Source organism: Gorilla gorilla, chromosome X (genome assembly GCF_029281585.2).
Source record: "Gorilla gorilla gorilla isolate KB3781 chromosome X, NHGRI_mGorGor1-v2.1_pri, whole genome shotgun sequence".
Classification (NCBI taxonomy): Eukaryota; Metazoa; Chordata; class Mammalia; order Primates; family Hominidae; genus Gorilla; species Gorilla gorilla.
Window position 1 is genome coordinate 132065691 of NC_073247.2, and position 22514 is coordinate 132088204.

General features: G+C 42.5%; 1 protein-coding gene across 2 annotated transcripts; it reads left to right on the top strand.

Annotated features, from left to right (window-relative positions):
- Positions 1–1348: 1348 nt before the first annotated feature.
- Positions 1349–22117, top strand: ATP1B4 (ATPase Na+/K+ transporting family member beta 4). Of its 2 annotated transcripts, none has more exons than XM_004064805.5 (8): positions 1349–1491; positions 5781–6045; positions 9991–10119; positions 10382–10486; positions 14256–14452; positions 15265–15321; positions 17566–17661; positions 18360–22117. In XM_004064805.5, exons 1-8 carry the CDS (start codon positions 1429–1431, stop codon positions 18519–18521), a joined length of 1074 nt encoding a protein of 357 aa, XP_004064853.1. In that variant the 5' UTR covers positions 1349–1428; the 3' UTR covers positions 18522–22117. The 2 variants fall into 2 exon arrangements, with proteins under 2 accessions (XP_004064853.1, XP_018874635.1); XM_019019090.4 differs by having other exon boundaries at positions 5781–6033.
- Positions 22118–22514: the final 397 nt, after the last annotated feature.

A 22514-nucleotide genomic window follows, 5' to 3' on the forward strand; every position in this document is an offset into this window, starting at 1 on the left:
GGCTTCGAAGGGCCTGGGGATTCTCATACTTAATATAAGGAATCACACAAAAGACTGGCTTGGAGAAGGTGTAGAAGATAGAGATCAACATCTACTGAGACCAGAGACCAGATTATCCCCTAGAATATATTTTGCTTTTAATAAAATTCAAAGAGAAGAATAAGTTTCTCTTTTTTGTAAGTGGCCTTTTTCTCTTCAAAGAAGCATATGGGAAGAGACACTGTTAAAGAAGAGGTCTGATTAGTAACATTACAGTGAAAGGAATTCTTATTTAAAATTAACTGCAATTGAAGCCATTTTCATCAGAATAGCCTTGAATTGGAGTTATGACTAAATCTTTCTAAGCTATTGTGCTGTTTTTCTCAGTAATGAATGTGCCCAGAATGTCAGTATCTGCAACATTCTCAGCCATTTGAGTATAATGGGGTTTGATTTGTGAAGGAAGGATCACAAACTCCATCCAGGCCTTTTAGCCACCCAGGCTCCAGTAGGGTGGACCCTAAACAGACCAAAAATGCTATACAATATTCTTAACTGTTTCTTCTAATTTTTCCTTTCATTGGATCCCATGTTGGTTTCAGGAGTTACATATGTCTGGGAAACTGACACTGCAAAGTTCTGGCTTGTTCCCTGCCCTGATGCTAAGGGATAAATATAGATCTCAACCACTACAGAAATTTGGCCAGGATTTGGAGGGGTGTGTGTATGAGGGGCAGTGACTGATGGGGCCACTCTGACATGTGGGCTAGAAAAAGGCTTCCTTATGTCCAAGACCCTCTTAGGGGCAGGGAGGAATGAAGTAGGAGCCTGGCTTCTAAAATCAGAAAGAATAATCCACATTTTAAGAAGCTCATGGATTGACACAAATAAGAAATATTGTAGGTGGCTTACAGTGTGTGTGGGGGTGGGGGGAGAGAGCAAAGGGAATCTTTCCTGACATCCTAGATCCTTTTGCATGAGATCAGCCTTATGAAAAAAGCAAGTTATTCTTGGCCATCTCCCCTCACCCCCAACTCCCACCCACACCCACCCCCTGCATGCACTGATATCCAACTCTCAATTGAGAAGAACATGACTTAAGATTTCCATTGGGCCCATCATATCTCAAGCGCTGGAGAAAGACAAGGGGTGGAAAGACATATAAAGGGGGCGGGAGGGTGAGTTGCTCATCCTCGTGACCCAGAATATCTCCCCCTCCTTGTAATGATGAGCTTGCTTTTCCATAAGGGCTTTCCCTTGATTCAGGGAAGGGGCCAACCAATGAGAGAGGGACATGTTAGATTATTCTGGGGAAGGGCTCATGCCAGGAGGGTTCACTTTTACCAGGCGCCAAGTGTCCCCAGCAACCAGTGTCTCCTGTACCAGCAGAAGCTCCAGAACTCTCACCCGATTGCCTGCCTCTGCTGCATCTTTGCCCACTGAACAGCCATGAGAAGGCAACTCCGGTCCAGAAGGGCTCCATCCTTTCCTTACAGTTATCGCTACAGACTCGTGAGTGCCAGAGAGCAGAATATTTTGCTGCCCCCTCCCCTTTTATTTTAATGGGGTGGGTTGGGGGCTGTGTAGACCTTGGTTTACGGCTGCCTCTCTTTGAGACGGGCAGAAACAGCGAAGTTTAGGGGAGCCCAGGGTTTCAAAAAGGAGCAGTGACCCTCAGCACCCCCGGGCACCCTAAATTGCTGGATAAAAGGAGGAAGCCCCTCTTCCTGTGAAACAAAGATAAGGGAAGGAGAAGATAACAGAGAATAAGTGGCTTCTAAAATCTTTTCCTGGGAGTATAGAATTTTCACAGACCTTTTGGAGTATAAAAGTTTAATTCTAATAGCAAGAAATTTAGCCAAGAGGGAAGGAAGGAGGAAGAGGAAATGAAAGGCACTGCCTACCCAGCTGTCTCTTGGGTGGTAGCTTCTTAGAGTCCAGCTGCTCTCTTTCTAAAGTAGAAATTCCAAACTATAGCTAAAATCATAGAATCCCCAATAGGAGCAGGGAGGAATCCTAGACATTATCTCTCCAGAACCCCTCATTACCTAAAGGAGGCTGCTGTGGCTCAGAGCACAGGAGTGACTTGCAAGTTAGTGGAGGAGCCAAAGTGAAAATGCAATATCCTCACTGCTAATCTTGTACTCTTTCCATTGTATTTGCAGAATGCATCTTCCAAACCCCCGATCTGCCACTACCCATTGCCATCCTGACTGCCACCCCACACTGCCCAACATGTAGACACACATACATTCTTTTGTCTCATCATTTATTTCCAGGGTGTATTACAAATTATTTGATCCAAAAGTTTATTTGCATTTATTTTGCTATAAGTCATTAATGTATGCCACACGCAGTACTTTTTGGGGAGATGATTTTGAAATGTTCCCCAGAGAGGATTGTGATCTCAGCCCCAGGAGGAAACAAAGCCTAAGCCATTTTTCTTTGGGTATGGCCACTTATGTAACCAGGGAGTTAAGTGAAGACTGTCAACAGCCCGCAGAAGAAAACAAACATTATTCTAACCTCCTATCAATCTACAGAGGGCTTCTCTTAGCTTTTTAGCCACAATTTGAAGAATCGTTTAACTTCCCCCAAAGTTTCTTCCAGCTCTCAAAACAGTTACAATCTGCAGGGGTATAAAACTATTTCTTACTTGCCTTCTTTTCTATGTAATCTTGTTAAAATGTTGTGTATAATTTCAGTTATTTGTTAAGTGCCTTGGATTTTAAATGCATCAGGGGATCTTGCTCTTTATAATACTTGATCAAATTTAAAAATAAATTAATGCAATCCTGTGCTAATTTCTCTTTTAAAATTAACCAGCCATTCAAATGTTTATGGTGTATAAACACATGCCTTGCTGTCTTCTTTGCAGAGCACAAATTTAAAATTTATCCTTTGGGTCATACTGTTTGTTTATATATTTGTTTATATGTTTATATATTTAGATTACTCAAAATGGAGCTACCCTCTGTTCTTCAGACTCTTCCCTTTTAGGGAAACCTGATGACCCCATCACACACCCACTACCATATCCCAGCACACTCACACACACTATCACATGAGGGTAGTGCCACTTTAGGAAAGTGACAAAACAGAATCTTAGGGATAAGCATTCTCATTACCAAAGGATTTTCTATTTGATTTTGTTAAATAGTTTCACAAAGATACATTTTACACAGGATTTAATTAATGAGGATCTTTTGGGGAAGGCCTCTCTTGCACAGTGTGACCATTTCCTTTACCTGGAAGCAGAGGAGAGGAGAAAAGATTCGAGGTTCCTAAAGTAAAGCTCAGGAACCTCTCACAGCCTCTCGGGTGTGAGAGCTGTAGGGGCAAATTAGCCGTGAGAAGATTAATTCTTCTCAGGAGGGTAAAGCTTTAATGACAAGCCATCTGTAATGGGATTATCATGAGAGCCAATATCTACAAATAAGATCAGTCTGAGGCCTAGGCCAGCTGCCTCCTCTGTGGAAGGTTAAAGGCAGGCATAGGTAACATGGAGAGAAAAGAAAATTGTTCAGGAAATATAAAGGGAATATATATTTCTCCTCAATGAAATGTTATACTTCAAATTCACTGAGATTCTCAGGTGCAGTTGATTCTCTGGGGGCCATGATTGCTACCCACTGTGATATACATGACAGCTCAGTCAGGGTGACAAGCTCTGTGAGAGCATTCCCGCAGAGTCCTGCATCAGGAATTTTAAGTCAGGCAGGTATCACTGATATTTGGTTAGGACCCACTGGGTACTTAACTGTCAGCTTTACACTGTGGAGGGCCATCGAGAGGCTAGAAAATATGGAATCTCCCTCTGGGTGCTCAAAATGTACTTTGGGAGTTTAAATGTGTGCATAGGTTCACACACAAGTGAAAGATATTTAAGAACAGGTATTAATCCATTCATCGAGTGATGAAGTTTATTTTCCTGAGCCTTACACTGTGAGCCTATGTCAGTCAGCCATCCTTGATTATAATAAGCACCTAAAATCTTTTTTTGTGTTTTTTTGAGACAATGTCTCACTCTGTCACCCAGGCTGGAGTACAGTGGCATGATCACAGCTCACTGCAGCCTTGACCTCCCAGCCTCAAGTGATCCTCTTGCCTCAGCCTCCTGAGTAGCTAGGACTACAGGTGCATGCCACCATGCCTGGTTAATTTTTTTTTAATTTTGTAGAGACAGGGTCTCACTATGTTGCCCAGGCTGTCATCAAACTCCTGGGTTCAAGTGATCCTCCTTTCTTGGCCTCCCAAAGTGTCGGGATTACAGGCGTGAACCCTAAAATCGTTTAGGAACACAGAACCTAAGGCATTGTGCTTCATTAATCTACTAAGCTACCTCTAGGCACTTGTGCTCAATGTGATAGAGGAGAAACATCATTGTCCAGGGTATCAAGAGACATAGGTTCCGAGACCGTCAACTCTATCATGAATTTACCGCATGGTTTTGGCTAGATCCTGTCCCATCTCTGGGCCTCAGATGGATAAGTAAATCTTGAAGGTCCCTGTCGGTTCTGATGTGATATTTTATATAGAGCTGTACATTGGAACAAATTAGAGAGCAATTCAAGAGGGCTTATAATCAAGAGCTACATAGTGCTGTGCAGACTGAATGCTGAGAGCTGAGCCTTGTCATTCTGTATCACTTGTACTGATTCTGAACAATCCAATTTGCTGAGCCCTCCTCCCCGCAACAAAGGCAGCATTTTTAGCAGGGTGCCCTCTAAATGGCCTTTGAGGAATCAGGCAGGGAGGGGGCAGCACAGAGCCCCTGGTCTCTAGTGTTTGACACATCCAACCCAACAGGTGCACAGCCCCGCAACTCTTCAGACTCGGACAGCAGAGAAGGGAGGGCAGCCTCATTTTCTGCTGCTGCAATAAGCCTTGGCAAACCCCCAAAGAGCAAAGATACAACTCTCTCGCCTATGGCTGGGAGGCATTTGAAACACCACTTGGTGAAGTCTAGGTTTCTCTCTCCCTCTCTCTTTTTCAGTTTAATTTTCTTAGAACCACTCAGAGAAGATTACAGTTTCAAATCTCAAGTAATGGCTGCAATCAGTCAATCAACAAATATGTGCTGAGTATGTATTACATGCCCAGCTTTTTGCCTAAGCATAGGGGGAGACTAAGGAAGCCCGGGGTTCCAGCTCTCAGATGGTCTTTCCAACAAATTTAAGGTAGGAAGAGATTCAAACTAGGGCAATAATCAGAGAAGCAACTAATAACTGCCCATCTATGGTTTCTGTTGGGAAGGAAGGCTAAGTTTTGAGGAGGGGTGCAGCAGTTGGCCTCTCCTCCTGATGTCCGTCCCAGGCTATTTTTAGACACAACTTGAAATGGTGAAGTTGAGCAGCTGAATGTGTACAGGGTGTTAGGATAAAACTGGCTTGGACTGAAAGTTTGCTATCACAGACACAATGTCTAAGACTATTCCATCCTCTTCCTGTGTGAGCTCACCTCTACTCTGATAGGACAAGGTTAAGTGGGAGGTCAAGGCCCCAGAACAGAGTAGTGATATGAGCAGTCCTTGGAGAAGAGCCCAAATGCCTGAAGCTGAGAATAAAACTTGCACCTCTATGGAAAGAATACTGAGTCAAAATGGGTCATAGAAAGGATATTTCCTCCAAAAGAACTAGGGAGAAAGAAAATCCACCTCTTGTAACAACATGTATGTTTATGGGAAAGTGGAAATTTGAAGCATCTCCAAATATTGAGTCATTTCGATTTATTTTTGGCTCGTGGGATGCACCATTGTACATTTTTTTCAAAAAGGGTATTGTGTTTTGTCACTGTTCCAGGATGATCCGGATGAAGCGAACCAGAACTACTTAGCAGATGAAGAGGAGGAAGCAGAAGAAGAGGCTCGGGTGACGGTGGTGCCCAAATCGGAGGAGGAGGAAGAAGAGGAGGAGAAAGGAGAGGAGGAAGAGGAGGAAAAGGAGGAGGAAGAGGGTCAAGGTCAGCCAACAGGCAATGCCTGGTGGCAGAAATTGCAGATCATGAGTGAATACCTGTGGGATCCAGAGAGAAGGATGTTTCTGGCCCGAACAGGTCAGAGTTGGAGTAAGTCCCAATAGTCCCAATGCCAAAGTCTGGTGTCCGTTGCTTTTGGTGTGGTGTTCAGGGCTCCTTTACCATACGCTGGATGGGCTTGTCTGCAAACTTCTCTTTGCACTTCATGTAAAGGCATCAATGCCTAGGGAAATGCCTAGACTGTGGACAGATTCCATCAGAACAAACTCCAAATGGATGAACAAACTTGATTGTGTAACTGAAACCCACTGGGCTTAACATCAGTTGCAATGCAGAGAGACAGTGAGAATGAGTTGAAAAAGCACATGATTTTTTTAAGTCCCAGTCCTGTCACTTTCTATCCACGTGACCGTGGACTCATCATTTCCCCTCTCTGAGCCTCAGTTTCCTCACATGCCAAATGAGGAAAACAATCCCTGACTTGCTTCTCTTACAGGATCAGAGTGAGGCCCCAATTAGATGTTAAAACCGTAAAGTTTAAAGAACTATGCAGAAGACTTCTTGTAAGAAATGAGACTCAAATCCCTGCTAACATGACCAAGTGTTTTTATGAGGCCCCATCACCTGGTAATGTCAGAGAAGGAGAGCCAGGAGGCGTGTCCCTGGCCCCAGCTTGTGGGTGTCTTCTTCTGCTATGATAGAGATGTTTGATCAGTGGCAGAATTATATTCCTTAGCATTTCCTCTTTGCATCACATGCTGCCATTATTTTCACTCCACAACTTCCCCAGCACTCACCTCCTACAGTCTTACCCACCTCTTAAACTATTAATGCTGAGCCTTCTCCTCAGGAGATTTAGCCAGTGGTAAAATTCACACTTGCCACAGTCTCTGCACAGCCCAGAAAAAGAGCAGCTGCTGGTTTGGAAATCAGTCAATCCACAGAAGAAAAAAATAGAGGATGCCAAGGATGAAATAACAGTCCCCTAGTGCCAAGGGTCTAGGTTGCTGAAGTTGATGGCCATGTCTTCTAAAGGCCCCGTTGGCTAAGAATTCTCTCCCTCAAAGTTAATGTTGCTAATTCAGCTCAGTCAAGGTGAAACACTAAGCTCTGTTTCCTGGAATTAGGAATAGCACGTGGGATCTCCCTTCACCCTCCCCAATTCCCAGCCCCACCCCTGACCATCCCACAAACTCTCAACTGGAACAAATGTACCATTTAAGGAACATTCCGACATTCTGGAAGCTGCAGACAAATACTGGACACTCACTGGGGCTCCAAGGGTGCACAGCTGTTTCTCCCTTGCCTAAAGAGGACTGGAAAAACAAGCCTTGTGAAATGCAAGTGTGAATCTGGGAGGGGGAGCCTAAACAGCCAGCCATTAGAACTTCACCAGATGAGCTGATCCAAATTGCTTCTGTGGAAGGCAATCCATAGGCCAATAAGTGGGGATGAGGGAGGAAGGTTCAAGTGCCCAGAGAAGATATGGCAATAGGGACACTGCATGATAGGCCGTAGCCAGACCTCTGAGTAGCAGATCTAAGAAGAGCCCAGGAATTCTTCCATTGGGCTACCCTGGGCAAAGGGTGAATGGTAATGTTAATACTTCAGCCATAAAGCACATGCCTTGCTGTCTTCTTTCCTGAGAACAAGGTGCCCGCTTGTGCACTTACTAATGCTGTCCCAACTTGGACATCAACCTGCCCAATATATTTACCAGGCCTATAAATATAATCTGGGCCTTTCCTTTGGTATCTATGCAACCCCTATTCTTGGAAACTCTATGTTATTTTATTGGATACCAACAAGAATCATATGAGGTAGTAATATTATTATCCCCATTTTACAGATGCAGAAACTGAGGCTTAGAGAGGGTAAGTAACTTGCCTATAGTCATATAGTTACTAAGTGGCAGTGCTGGGATTACAAATCCTGGTTGGATGAACACCAAAGTTCATTCTTTTGCCAGAACGCTGCCCCATTTCATGAACTCTAACAATGAACAAGGCCCTGATGTGTAGGGCCTCAGGACCTGACACGGTGTTTTAGTGGGAGAAATGAAGAGTTGGGAGCACGGTTATTTAGTGGTCTATTCAAGCCCGGGTGGGGCATTGAGGAAAGAACTCTAGAGTACCTAGAGGAAAGACCCAAGTAATACTTGGACATCCAGGGCAGAAAGTGTCAGAGGGATCAATGGGTTCAAATGGGGACTGTGCTTGGTTTTGCCTGGGGGTGGCTGAGCTAGCTATCTCAGTCTGTGATCACCTATCATAAACTCTAGGGTGCCCACTCCTGGGTGAGGCTAAGGGGACTTACTGCTAGTGTCATTCTCCCATCTACAGCTTCCTGGTCACACATCCTGGGAAAAAAGGAAGATATCTCCAAAGGAATGTACCTATGTTCCATTGCTTTCCCTTCATCCATGAAACTGAGTCTTTTGATCTCCATGGATGGCTCTAGCTGTTGATCCATTCCCAGGACGGGGATGGGGTAAAGGAATGGAGGCAGAAACACAGGGCAAATGCCATTAGATAGCCAGTGGGCAACAGCCAAGTATCACAGGCACACAGGTGCTGTCGTTTATTCTCCAGGGACTCCAACTGAATCAATGTGTTCATGTTCCAGTTCTGCTTTAGTTCATCTAATAAAATAAAAAGGGTCAGTTCCATTTCCAGTCGGATTACTATGGGTTTTTTTCTCCCTTCCACAGCACCTTTTTTGGTTAATTTTATTTGGTTCATGGTTCAATTTAAAAATTAATATTTGGATTCAGTTTGGGGTACAGCAAAGTTAAGTGGTTTGTTCCAGTTTCTGGTTCATAATTCAGTTCAAATCTGTAGGTCCAACATCATGTCATTTCTGTGAGCAGAGCCAAACATTGTTGCCTGAGAGAGCCCCAAGGAGGGCTTGAAAAGAGTTTCTCATCAGCAATCTCATACTCATTCACTTCACTCAGTGTTGCCTAATCCTGGGACAAACCTAGTCCTAATACAGCCCAAAGAGGGAAAATTCACACAATGGTCCTACAGCACTAATAATAATGTTAATAATAGCTGATGATGACTGCCATTTATGGTGCAATTTGTATTTGCCAGGCTCTGTGCTATGCTGCTTATATGCATTAGTCAATGCTAAGAAGTAAGTACCATTATTGTACAGGTACAACGAGGAAATTGAGGCCCAGAGAGGTGAACAGCATGTCCAAGATTAATCAGCTTGGAAGTGGTGTAGTCAGGATAGGATGTTAAGGAAAGACTGAATTTCAGATATTGTTAGGGATATAGATAAGAATCCGAGGTAAGTGCTATTTTTATCCTCATCTTACCTGTGAGGAATTGGAGGTGCAAGGAAGTTCTGTAACTTGCCGAAGTTCTGTAACTTGCCAAAGTTCACGGGCAAGTGTCAGTGATTAGGTACTGTTTCCTCCTTTTCCCTTCCTCACCCTGTGTTAGTGTTCTTTTTGAAAAGCAGAGCCATTTTATTCATCTTTGCTAAAGATGAATACAATTTGAAATAAGCAGGCCAAAACCTCACTTTGCCTTGATTGGAGGCAAGTCCAGTGGAAATTCATCAAAAGTTTGAATTATAGACTATGTGGAAAGAAATGCTGTTTTCATCACTTCAAATACCTATAATTATTGGAACCAAGCTGCTAGGACTCTTCAGGGCACCCACTTTAATGAATAGCAAAGAATGATTTGTACTTAGGACATCAACTGTTGCCCAGAGGACTCTCAAGCAATTTTCCCTCTGCAATACTTTTAACTCCACTCCCCTGTATTCTTGTTCATGGCCATCATTTGCTCAGCAAGCCCTTCCATCGGAGATGCTGTAAAGGTAAACTGCAATTAGACCCCTGACACAATTCTCACTGACTCCAAATTGGTGAAATCTGAATAAGCAAGGACATACTGAATCTGAGGAATTTTTTAAAGAGCTATTTCGTGGTTGGGTTTGTTCTGGTTCATGAGTCCAAGCAGGGAGGAAGGGCTTGTTGGCAAGCACTGACCACTCTCATCTGTGATTGCTCTGCAGGCCTGATCTTACTCATTTACTTCTTCTTCTATGCCTCCTTGGCTGCTGTGATCACCCTCTGCATGTACACACTATTTCTGACCATCAGTCCCTATATACCAACCTTCACGGAGCGGGTAAAGCCTCCTGGTGAGTGTGCCCAGATGCCCTGTGTTGTCAGAACTTGCTGGACAGAAATATGCTTGCACAGCATATTCAGCCTCAATTAACTTTGGCTCTTCCTGGTAATGACTTAGAGATTCAATTATTAGGAGGAAAAGTAAAATGGTACTTGGCAAATTATGGTTCTTTTCATTTTGATTGCCTGGGGGGAAATGGTTTCATGGGAATCAATACAAAAAAATTATCCCAAGAATGGGTTAATATATCCAAGACCTGTTTTCATTGCCAGGAGTTATGATCAGACCCTTCGCCCATAGCCTTAACTTCAACTTCAACGTTTCTGAACCCGACACTTGGCAGCATTATGTGATTAGCCTAAATGGCTTTCTCCAGGGTAAGTAAGTTCGTCTGAATAGTGGAAAGCTCTTTTGAAAGGTGATGGGTGGGAATCCAAAATTCAAAATTCACCTGGCCCAGGAATCCCAGTCTTACTAACCCCAACTCATCATGGTCTGTCCTTACTTTGCATCCCCCTTAGCACCTGTAGCTACAATCAGAATTGCTCTAGTGTGTGATTGTATGTTGTCTTGAAAACATACAAGCCAATTTTCCAGCAAGATAAGCTCTTTGTGGCAGAGAAATTTTTTCTTTTCTTGAACACGTTACAGCACCCATTTAAGTCCTGAACATATCCAGATGGCTCAATAATGATCATTTATAGAAGATAATTCTGGGGGGAGATAGTGGTGGGAAAAGAAGAATGTTCTCCAGAGCTGAAAGATTCCTGTCTTTTAAACTTTCTCCAGGTAAAAGAAGTCATTTCTTGGAGATGGGTTAACTTGAAGGGAGAGGGCAAGCGTCTTTATTTTATTTGAGATGGAGTCTCACTCTGTCGCCCAGGCTGGAGTGCAGTGGTGTGATCTCTGCTCACTGCAACCTCTGCCTCCCAAGTTCAAGCGATTATCCTGCCTCAGCCTCCTGAGTAGCTGGGACTACATGTGCGTGCCACCAAGCCCTGCTAATTTTTTGTATTCTTAGTAAAGACGGGGTTTCACCGTGTTAGCCAGGATGGTCTTGATCTCCTGACCTTGTGATCCACGTGCCTTGGCCTCCCAAAGTGCTGGGATGACAGGCATGAGCCACCGTGCCCAGCCAAGTGTCATTATTTAACAGCATTCCAGAAAGGAGTTAAAGGAAGAATCTCTGGGTGGCAGTCGCTCCAACATTCTGATCCCAAGTGTTTTCGAGGTGCCTATCTCTATAGTGTCATCAGATAAGTTTTCAGGGGCAAATGAATGGCTTTGTGGGAGACGCTTCCACAAGGTAAAATCTGAGGTAGCAGCTTGGTTAAGGTTAACAGAGCACACAGGTTCTTTATGCAGCTATCAAAGAGGAGCTCCAGTGGGGTTTGCATTTCTGCACCTAATCTTTGTGGGGAAAAAAATGCCAGTCATTCTGGCTTGGTTGTCCTGGCCTGGTTGAAGTGGGGTTGATCCATTCTAGAGGCGGCTGCTATTATAACATGTGCACTGAATTAGGAGGAGAACAATCTCTTATCAAGTGCTAGGAGGTGTTATTTAAATACATAAATTTGGTTATTTAACTTTAACTCTGCATAATAAAGTTGATCACCCTCATTTTATAAATGAGAAAACTGAGACTCAGAAAGGGGGAGTAGCTTGATCAAAGACTCTGGCAGCAGAACCAGTGTTTGAATCCACATTTCTTGTTCTTTACACTCTTGCTGCTATAAGTGTTATAAAGGGACCAACAACATGGGCATCTCCTGGGAGTTTGTTAGAAAGGCAAAATCTCAGACCACATTCTAGACCTGCTGAATCAAAATCTGCATTTTAAAAAAATCCACAGGTGATTTGTAGGAAATTTAAAGTTTGGGACATGCTGCTTTTCATAAGTCTACACTGCTGTCACATGACCAAGAGTTAGAAACTCAGCTTTATATCAGTAAGGCTCAGTGTTATTTTGGGTAAGTCTGAGCTTCAGATTCCTTACCAGTGAAACGAGGGGAGACGGGACTGGGTTTTTTCTGAGTCCATGTAGTTCTATTTTTAGCTACAGAAATGTTTTGGGCATCATGGCCAGCACAGTATCTTCTTTTGTTTCAGAATGCTTGCAAGCGATTGCAAATATATTGCCGGATTCCCTGCTAAGAAAATCCCTCCAAGAAGCTAGTAGACAGAGAAATACCAATTCTGACCTGATGATGATGGAAGCAGGAAATGTTAGGAAAAGCACTAGTTTTTAGTTCCTAAGAGTAGATAATGTGTCCTGCTAAAAAGAAGCACATCTCTGAAATAGACATCACAGAGTATCACTTTCACTCCCATGAGGACTGGGATTTTGCAATAAGGGTCATGTCCATGTCACATTATTTTTAATGGAACTACCTCAAGAGAAACAATGAGCACATGATCGCAGCCTCTATTTAGAAAGTTATTTGAGCATAGTTCTTGTTCTAAAAAAATTAAAACAAAGCCTTGAATTAAATGTAGCTTTGTCAAAGAAAAAATAAAGGCATAGCCATAATTGGAATAGATTTAAAATTCCCAGTTGCCGATTAATAATATCAAACCCAAGTCACAACCTGTGGGTTTGATATTATTAGATGAGGATTCAGCAGCACATTTTGAGTTTTACCTCCGGTAGATCATAGGTGCAAAATCTCCTCTGAAATACTGAGCTACTTTGAACATTAATACATAGGGACTGAGTCTAACAGGACTAACTGGGCTCCATCATTTAGAATCAAATTGGAAATAATGCAGTAATTTCTAAAGCCCAGTTTTATGTAAGAAATTTGGTAGGCCAAAGGGTTACCTCACAGATAGCCCTTTTAAGCTTTCTCCCTGATATATGTATCCTTGGACACATGTTACATTCCATCCAATGTAAAAGGACATTTATCCTGAATGTCTCAGGCCTCAGTTGACAAGATCTCATGCCCTCACCATCCCCGTAGAGACGCTGTGGTTGTCATTGGTTTCTATCTTTTAACTTATGCTTCTGTTTTGCAGTGCTAACTTCCCTCTGTAAAGGATGAAGAGCTGGCTTATTCCCTCCCCCGCCTCCTCCTCCTGCTCCACCTCCTTCTCCTCCTCTTCCTCTTCTTCCACTTTCCTTCTGTCTCACAACTCATACTTCTCACTCTTACAATCAGGTGCCTCTCACTGACTTCAAAGGGAGACGTAACTGCCCAGCGGGTTCACCTTGCCCACCACCTAGACAGAGCTGATTTATCAAGACAGGGGTATTGCAATAGAGAAAGAGTAATCCATACCCAGCCGGCTGTGCGGGAGACTGGATTTTTATTATTACTCAAATCAATCTCCCCAGGACTATTTCTCTGTTGCAATCAAATCCATGTACATTGGGTCGGCAGTGCCCCGCCAGTAGAGACAGTACCAGAGTCGGCCCCCAGCCCAAGAGAACTAGGTGGCTGCTTGGGCTGGCCTCTGGATCCATTGCCAGGTCGGGAGGTGGGGTGCTACTGAACCACGAGCAGGTAGCCATAAGGGCAATCCCAAAAGAGCCCCCAAATTTGTAACCACCCAATGGGTTCACCTTGTTTCCTAAGTGAAGTTAAGGAGATTTAACCCAGGATATACCATATATATACTCTTATATATACTAGGATATGCCCTTATATATACCAGGATATATAAGGATATACCCTTATATATACCCTTATATATACCCTTATATATACCATACCTTGAATGTTTCAGTCCCTCTTCCAAAATCTATCAACTATGTGCCTATTTCTCTCTCAGAAGTAGAAGGGACAGCCTTCCAAGTTTACGGTTTATCATGTCTGAAAAGAAATGGTGGAAAATAGAGAAAATTTATAAAGTGACTGACATAGGACCCAGAGATGGATATCCAGAAGTTCCATGGGAATGAAAAGCAAAGGAACAGGCAATCAAACTGGGCTGAAGTGACTAGTCAGGAAGACTTCCTAGAGGGATGGCTGCCGATGAAGGCTGTTGGGCACCTGATGCCAGGTCACAGGTAGACTGAGTGGGCTTTCAGAGGAGTACAAACAAGCTGGAGAATGGAAACTTGGGAGGGAGGACTACTGAACGCACGGCCTTCCCCTGTAGCACCTGTCTAACATAACCCGTTGCCACTCACACATGCTTTAGGTTATAATGACAGTCTTCAAGAGGAAATGAATGTAGATTGTCCCCCGGGGCAGTACTTCATCCAAGATGGCAATGAGGATGAGGACAAGAAGGCCTGCCAATTTAAGCGCTCCTTCCTAAAGAACTGCTCTGGTCTGGAGGACCCAACTTTTGGATACTCTACTGGACAGCCCTGCATCCTTCTAAAGATGAACCGGGTATATTGGCTTTTCATATCTGGTGGTGATAAGTGAATGAACTAGATAGGAGGGCTCTGGCCACTCCATTTGTCTTGGTCTCTGTCTTCACACACCACAGGTTTGGCCATTTTTCTGACAGTATCAGAAATACAAATAACCAGATAAACCTATCAATTTCTTCCCCCCCACCCACCGAGCACTTCCTATGGCCATTCTTCTCCCTCACCCCCAAACCTGTCACTTGATGGCCTTTGTCAAGAACGGGGTCCTAGTCAAGTGCAGTGGCTCGAGCTTATAATCCAAGCTACTCGGGAGGCTGAGGAAGGAGGGTTGCTTGAGCTTAGGAGTTCAAGTTTAACTTGGGCAACATAGTGAAACTTCATCTTTAATTTTTTAAAAAAGTATTTTAAATAAAGAATGGAATACTGAGCTGTTTGGAACAGGGGACTGAAATGAGGGTGGCATGGGGGACAGTTCTTATGCCATAAAAATGCATTTTTCTTCCATCCTGTCATGACTTAGGTGTGGCAGAGCCTTATCAGTCACACCTGTCTTGAAATTAGAAAGTTCTTTACATCTTTAGCATTGACTTGCTGACGTTTCCCCTTGTGTGTAAATATCAGGCATAAATACAACACGGAGTAAGCTGAGCTGCTTAGCTCTGAAGATGTTTTTCATTTTTTGCTTTTTGTAACATTTCTGAGAAGGCGAAATAGATGAAGCATATGCCTGAGGAAGGATGACTGGGAGGAGGGTTAGAAAAGCCCAATTTTTTACTGTCAAATATGTTTTGTTAAAAAAAAAATAAAACACTGGTTTTCTTTTGATAGATTGTAGGCTTTCGTCCTGAGCTTGGAGATCCTGTGAAGGTTTCCTGCAAAGTTCAGGTAAAGAGTCCTTTTGAGTAAGCATTGTTAGCACATCTGTTTCATGCAAAAAGGTAGTCCATCACTTTCAAGGACTTACACATGGATGGTAGGCTAAGGAAAAGGTTAATCTTTTCATAACTACACCTCTCTTTAGTTCCTTCAGGTTTTCCTCTTTCCAGAAAGCATTCAATTCATGCGTGTTTGTGTGTATAGTGTATGTGTGTGTATGTGTGTGTGTCAGTCAGTCTGTCATGATTAATACTTGTGAAAACCAAAGACTGAACTTCAGCTAAGGGCCACAGCAGGGAACAACAATGTGCCAAGTCATTAATTGAGATTCTGTTTACACTTTTGCTTTTAGCTCTAATTACTTGTTTCTTTGAACTAAACAAACAGCTTTCATTAGAGTCATTAGTTCCCAGATTTTAAAACTGAATTTCACATTTTGCAGCAATGACCAGTGGTACTGGGTGTTGCAATAACAAATGACTACATGGGAAGTATAAACAGAACTCGATTAATATGCTAATTAACTGTCCTTCGAGGGACCATTAACTTCTATCTCATCTGCACCAATTAGCTCCCTTGTAGGAAAAAGCCCTTAGATCTTGGGTTTGCTTCTTAAACAGGCAGTAGCTTTCTCCTGTTCTATGACATCAACTGTACCCCCAGACCTGGATAGTTGTCTTGCAAATGCGTGAGGCCTGGTAATCCCATTCTCAGTAGGAGAAATACAGTTGAAAACTTCAGTCTTCATGGTGACAGATCAGAAAACAGCAAAAGGCAGCATTTATTCAGCCAATATCCCACATTTAGCAAGCATTTATTGATCACTTATTATGTATCAGATCCTCTGCTAGGTGTTAGAAGTGTCGAGGTAAGAGTATGACTCCGTCTCTGAAATCAAGACAATCAAGTATTACATGTGCTGTGAAAAGTGAAGATGAGCTCTGAAAGGTCAGGCAGTACTTGCCAAATGAACAAGGTAGGAAGCACATTCTGTTCTCATGTATATGTGTAAATATTCACAACATGAGGTGAGACTACAAACTATCCGAACTGATTCCTCAGGCCTTCATGAAAAATAAATTTCATTGCTTTTTAGAAGAATGTATTAAAAGTAAATCATAAAGACCAACTTAGTCTTAAGTTAGCATATTAACTGGACAGAGTTCTACTTATTGTTCCCTAATGGAAGCTGTTTGTTTTTCAGCTTACATCAAACCTTGCTAAGAACTGTCCTTTCTAAAATTGTTTTAATGTTTTAATTATTATTTTTAGCTACCTCCTTACATATTTTATGTCCTTTTTAAAAAATATATTAAGAATCTCTATACATTCTATAATAAACAATACTGGTCAAATCCACACCCATTTGTGAAAATCAAGCAGGATGAGGTAATGACTAGAATAAATTAAGGAGAGCTCAGTTTGTACCAAGAACAATTATAGTATATTGACAGAAGTAATCACATGACCTTAGTGAGTAATTTGCTAGTAGTGATGCACTATTTGTCCTTACTAGCCCCCAGACCTCTGCTATTTAGGGCAAGCCGAATGTATCGCAGAATGGGCAGCCCCCTACCTGACATAATGTGATGAGTGTAGATCTGTTTACTTTAATCATTTCCATACCCAGGCTCTTGTTCCTTACCCCTCTGACCCCACCTACTGTAATTAAGCACTACAGAGAATATGGTCAGAGACATGAGTCTAGGTGAGCCAACTGTAGGCTGTGTGCCTGTGTATCAGGTACCTATGCACTTGATCTGACTTCCAATAGAACCGAGCCTGCAGTGTGCAAATCGTGGAGTGGGATTTACTAAATATGTTCTAACGTATATCTTCCTCAGCTCCAAAGTCCAAGACTGGGTGCCAGGCCCAGTGTGATTCTTTGGAGAAAGGCTGGAGTTGTAGGTCCTCTTTCCAGAGCAGCATCAGGTACTGCAAGCCCTTCGGATTGCTTCTGTCTGGGTACCCCAGAAGCCAACAGAGAGCCATACTGAGCACCTTTGTCCTCCTCAGTTCAGGCCTTCTATTCAATATTCTTTGAACTGAAAAGACAAGGCACAGTCACTCCCTAAAAATGCTCATCTAGGGACAGGTCATGGCTGAGCTCTGCTCCATTCTGCTTTCATGGTCTTCCTGGAACAGTTGGTTATGGTTCACACAGTGATTTCACCTGAGGTACAACTCCCTTTAGCTCAGACTCTAGCCCACTCTGTGACCCAGCACCCCACATATACCTGCTTTTGCTTACAGAGAGGTGATGAAAATGACATCCGATCCATCAGTTACTACCCAGAGTCGGCTTCTTTTGACCTCCGCTACTACCCTTACTATGGCAAACTGACTCACGTAAGCTATATTCCCTTTAGTCATTGCTGTCAGAAAGGGCTCAGCGACAAAAGAAGAGCTGGCTGGGATCTATGAGAATTAGGGAGCAGGAGATAGTAGAGGGGTAAATAGCTGCTGGCCATAACCAGGAGCTCCCTTTACCAATTCTTATCACAACCACACTCCTTTCCATATCTGAAAGAATCTCATATATGGCCTAATTTAACCTTTTAAATTTACAAATGGGAAAATTGGGATTCAGAGACAGAAGGTGACTTGCCCAAGACCATACAGCTAGTTAGTGGCAAGGTCAGGAGCAGATAAATTACTACCAATGTGCTTAAACATGCCCTAATAATCGCGCTTCTGTTTCTCCCATTTGAAGCGCTGGGGTGAGTCCCCAACATAGGGACTCGATAGACACTAGTTTTGGTTTAATTCATGGTCTGATTTCCAGAAAAATCATATCATGCTGAATCAGAATTGGTTTTTCCCAGAGGACAATCAGATATCTGACAGTGACTTGTTAGAGAAATGTATGATTTTCCCACACTTTCCCAGTGCAAGGAGAGTATGTCTGTTGCTTTGGCCATTTGCAAATTGGCATCATGGGATTTACTCAGTTCTCTTTGTGAGGGTTGTCTTCCTGCAGTGATTATCTGATCACTTCCCTCCTACCACCTCCCCACACTTAGAATTCATTTTTCTTCTACCTGCAGGTTAACTACACATCCCCCTTGGTGGCAATGCACTTTACAGACGTGGTGAAGAACCAAGCAGTGCCTGTGCAGTGCCAACTGAAGGGCAAAGGCGTCATAAATGATGTCATCAATGATCGTTTTGTGGGCAGGGTAATCTTTACCCTGAACATAGAAACCTAAGAACTTCAGGGGGCCATTCTTACCAGTTCTGTTTCTGTTTTATCTCATGGTGTCTCTGGTAGCACCTGAATTCTTTTTCTTCAATTAGGACACAGCCAGATGGACATCTAAGACAGCAGATCATCTTTCCTTGCCTATGACATGTGTATAAAATGACATTGTGGGAGCTGTTCGATTTTTTAAAGGTAGTGTCTCCTGATGACAAACAGAGTATATTAATTTCCTTTCCCTCCACTTAAAACTAAAGCTTGTTCTTGCTGCTGGTAGTCTCCCTGTAGCGTAAACATAGTATCTGATAAAATTTACAATAGCCATGCAATAGCCATCAAGGAGAATTTCTATTATGATTATAAATTCATCATGTTTTCTAAAATTCTGTTGGTTTTAGAGGTCAGATTCCTCCCAACCAGGCTAATAACCTAACACATGTTTAAAAAAAATCTGCCTAAGCCGGGTGTGGTGGCATGCATCTGTAGTCCCACCTATTCAGGAGATTAAGGCAGGAGGATCACTTGAGCCCAGGAGGTCAAGGCTGCAGTGAGCTGCACTGCACTCCAGCCTGGGTGACAGAGTGAGATCCTGTCTCTGAAGAAAAAAAAAACCTGCCTGGCAAGGTCCTTCCCTGGGAATCACCACTCGGACCAACCTAGACAACCAAGACCACTATACCTAAAGACCTCTATATCCAGGTGCCTAAGAAACTTCTGCCTCCCACAGACAACTAAGTGCTTATTCAAAGACTAGGTTATTTTCAACTGGGAAAAAAGCAGTGCTAACAGGATATTGTTCTGGGATAGAGATGAAGACCGTCCTTGTGACTTTTTAAAGAGGTGGGGCTCACCGCAACTGGGGAGAACACTTAGCATATGGATATGATTGGTGTTTGATTCCTTGCTCTCTGGTGTAATCGCCTAAAGGCAAACATTCCTGCAAACAGGTTTTTCTCAGCTTCAGGCAGAGGAGACAACATGGAAGAAGATTCCCACCAGCTAATTCTTCTTGGGCTATTTGTTTGACAGTAGCATGATGTTTTTTGAGACCATCAGGGGCGGTTACATAGACCAGCAGCTACAGCTCTGGAAATTGAAATCAGAATCTGTCAATGAATACATGACAAGACAGAACGTTCCTGCCAGGCCAGGCAAAAGCCAAGGCCCATTAGCCAGTTTAGCATTTACTTTAAAAATGACATGAGGCAGATGCTTATCCAGGATGTGGATCAGCCAGGTCACTTTGTCTTATCTTTGGTCACCTGATCACTCAACTGCTTCTTAACACCTCCACCAGGGGGAGGGCTGGCACAAGGAGAAAAAAAAAGCAAGCATCAGCGAATAGTATAGTGTCTCAGGGTCCGAAGCAAGTTTAAATGCCACCTAGGAGGATCCAAAGTCTGAATCTCCTCTACAATGTTTCCTTTCTCCCAAAACAGGGAACTGACTGTCTGGTAGTGAAGACAAGCAAGTGGAGAAGTTATACGATATAGTTTAATGAGAATTAAAAAACTAGTATGTGGAAAGCTATGGGAACATGAGGAAAAATATCTTGAGCTGAGAAAGTAGCAGAGGAAATTTCACATGCAAAGCCACAGTCATGAAGAGACCATGGTGTGTCTGGGTAACTGTGAGCAGTTTATGTAACTGGAATGAAAAGGGCTCAGAGGAATGGCAGGGATGGCAAGAGATCCAGCTAGAGAGGTATTCAGGGACGGAAAGAGGACTTTGAGTTTTATCCAATAGGTGAAAATGAGTAATTAAAGCATTTTAATCAGGGAGGCTCTGTGATCACATTTGTGTTTTATTTTATTTTACTTTATTATTTATTTGTTTATTTTTGAGATGGAGTTTCGCTGTTGTCGCCCAGGCTGGAGTGCAGTGGTGTGATCTCGGCTCACTGCAACCTCCACCTCCCGGGTTCAAGTGATTCTCCAGCCTCAGCCTCCTGAGTAGCTGGGATTACAGGCACACACCACCATGCCCAGCTAACTTTTGTATTTTTGGCGGAGACAGGGTTTCACCATGTTGGCCAGGCTGGTCTCGAACTCCTGACCTCAAGTGATCCGCCTGCCTCAGCCTCCCACAGTGCTGGGATTACAGGCGTGAGCCACCGCACCCGGCTTGCAATTTAGAAAGGGCACTTGGCAACCACTATGTGAAGGGTGATTGGAGAAGGACAAGACTGTGGAATGGGGAATAAGGAAGGAGGAGTTTGGAGAATGACTCCAAAGGTTTGAGCTTGGCTAGAACCGGTAAGATGGTGACATTGTTGATCAAGACTGGGAATACAAGAGAGAAGCAGGTTTGGAGAGATCAATTTTGAACACTTTAGACATGATTTTCTATTGGTCAGACATTGATGTGGAGATGTAAACACATGTAGGGTTGGTGAGAAGGAAAGATGAGAACAAAAGCAACATTGGGTTAAGGGAACTCGCTTAAGAAATTTTAAGCTATTTAATCTTGGGAACTGAAGCCAGTCATGTAAACATACTACACCAATCTAGTCCCTAACCGTGTCTCTTGTGGCAGAAAGAATTGCTGTTCCTCTTTGGAATCTCCTTCCCAGACACCTTCAGAGTCTTATTGACACAGTAAAGGGAGGCCAACCACTACTAACAAGTTCTAGAAGATATAGGATCTTCTATAGTAGGTTAATGGAAAATACAAAAACAAACAAACATACAATGAAACTGCCTCCTCTCAACCCATTTTCTTAACAAATTCAATTTTCAAAACCTTTAAAAAGAAAAGGAACAAAATGAAAAAGACAATAACTTTTAAACCACTTGAAAATTACCTCAAACAATCAAACTCTCAAGATTCAGTAGTAAAAGATAATAGAATGTTAGATCTGGAAAGGATATTAGAGAGTGTTTAGAAAAAACAACTTGCATTGCATCTGACTCCAGGTCCAGTGCTCTTTCTACTCTGAGCTGCTGCTTACCAGAAAGTACCATCTTCTTAAAAATCAATGAATGATATCCCAAACATTTTGAAACGTATGTAAATTTTGAGTTAAAATAGTTAACATTTCACAGGAATTCAACTACTGGTGCTATATTTTATACATAATACATTATCCTGTTAAATGCATTGACTATTAGACAAGGAATTATGAATCATTTGTCAAATAATATTTATCTTTCAATGGAATCCATTGTGTCCACAATTGCAAAGCAATATTGAAGGGTACTAAGATAGTTTGGGTTGTCAGCTAGGACATGAAAAATGTAGGTTTACTATACAGAACTGGATATGATAATATATTCATTAAAGTTATGTTCTAACTGTTCAATAGACTTCTAGTAGATTAATTTAAATAGTTCCCCATACCGTGCTGCATCAGGATTTGATTTGTATGCCATCTGTTGCAATGCACTTGGTTTTACTTGCCTGTCAATGAGAAATACTACTTCCAAATGTCTTCATGGTTTTGTCCATACTGGACTTTGGTTATGATTTTTCACCTTCTACTCCCCTGAAATCATTATCCTAAAGTAACTTTTTTTAGGCACCTATTTTCTGGGGATCAACATGTAAAAAAACATTTATATTGTCTTGAGGAGTTGTCAACAACAATAAATTGAAATAAAAAAGAAATGTATGATTTTCTCTTTCTAGGCCATATTACTGATTTTCCCACTGGAATATTGGGCAGCCATGTGGGTGGAAAACTTGACAATTGACAACCTGTTAGTTAAATATTGTTTTTCTTCTCTCTCCCCTCTTTTTGACTCTTAGGGTTTAGTCACAGGAGGATAAAACTAAAAGTTGTTTCATTTCTGGGCATTTTTTCCTTTGTAGTCTCTGTGCTCTGGTTTCTTATTAGACTGCTTTGTGAGAGCAGCCTTTCTTTATCAAGGTTGAGTCCTGGTATAAACTGTTATGTTTGTTTGTGTAGGAGAGGAACACTAAGAGAAACTTTCAGGCTGAGGGACAGAACCAAAATTAGAAGAGAAACTTTGAAAATGTTTGATGAAAGTCTGGCTAAATGGCT

Excerpts from the sequence above, each read along its gene's own strand:
- ATP1B4 (XM_004064805.5), top strand. The coding sequence starts at position 1,429 with ATGAGAAGGCAACTCCGGTCCAGAAGGGCTCCATCCTTTCCTTACAGT. Across the intron at positions 10,120-10,381 it reads GGAGCGGGTAAAGCCTCCTG|GAGTTATGATCAGACCCTTC; the intron begins GTGAGTGTGCCC and ends TTTCATTGCCAG. Across the intron at positions 14,453-15,264 it reads TCCTTCTAAAGATGAACCGG|ATTGTAGGCTTTCGTCCTGA; the intron begins GTATATTGGCTT and ends TTCTTTTGATAG.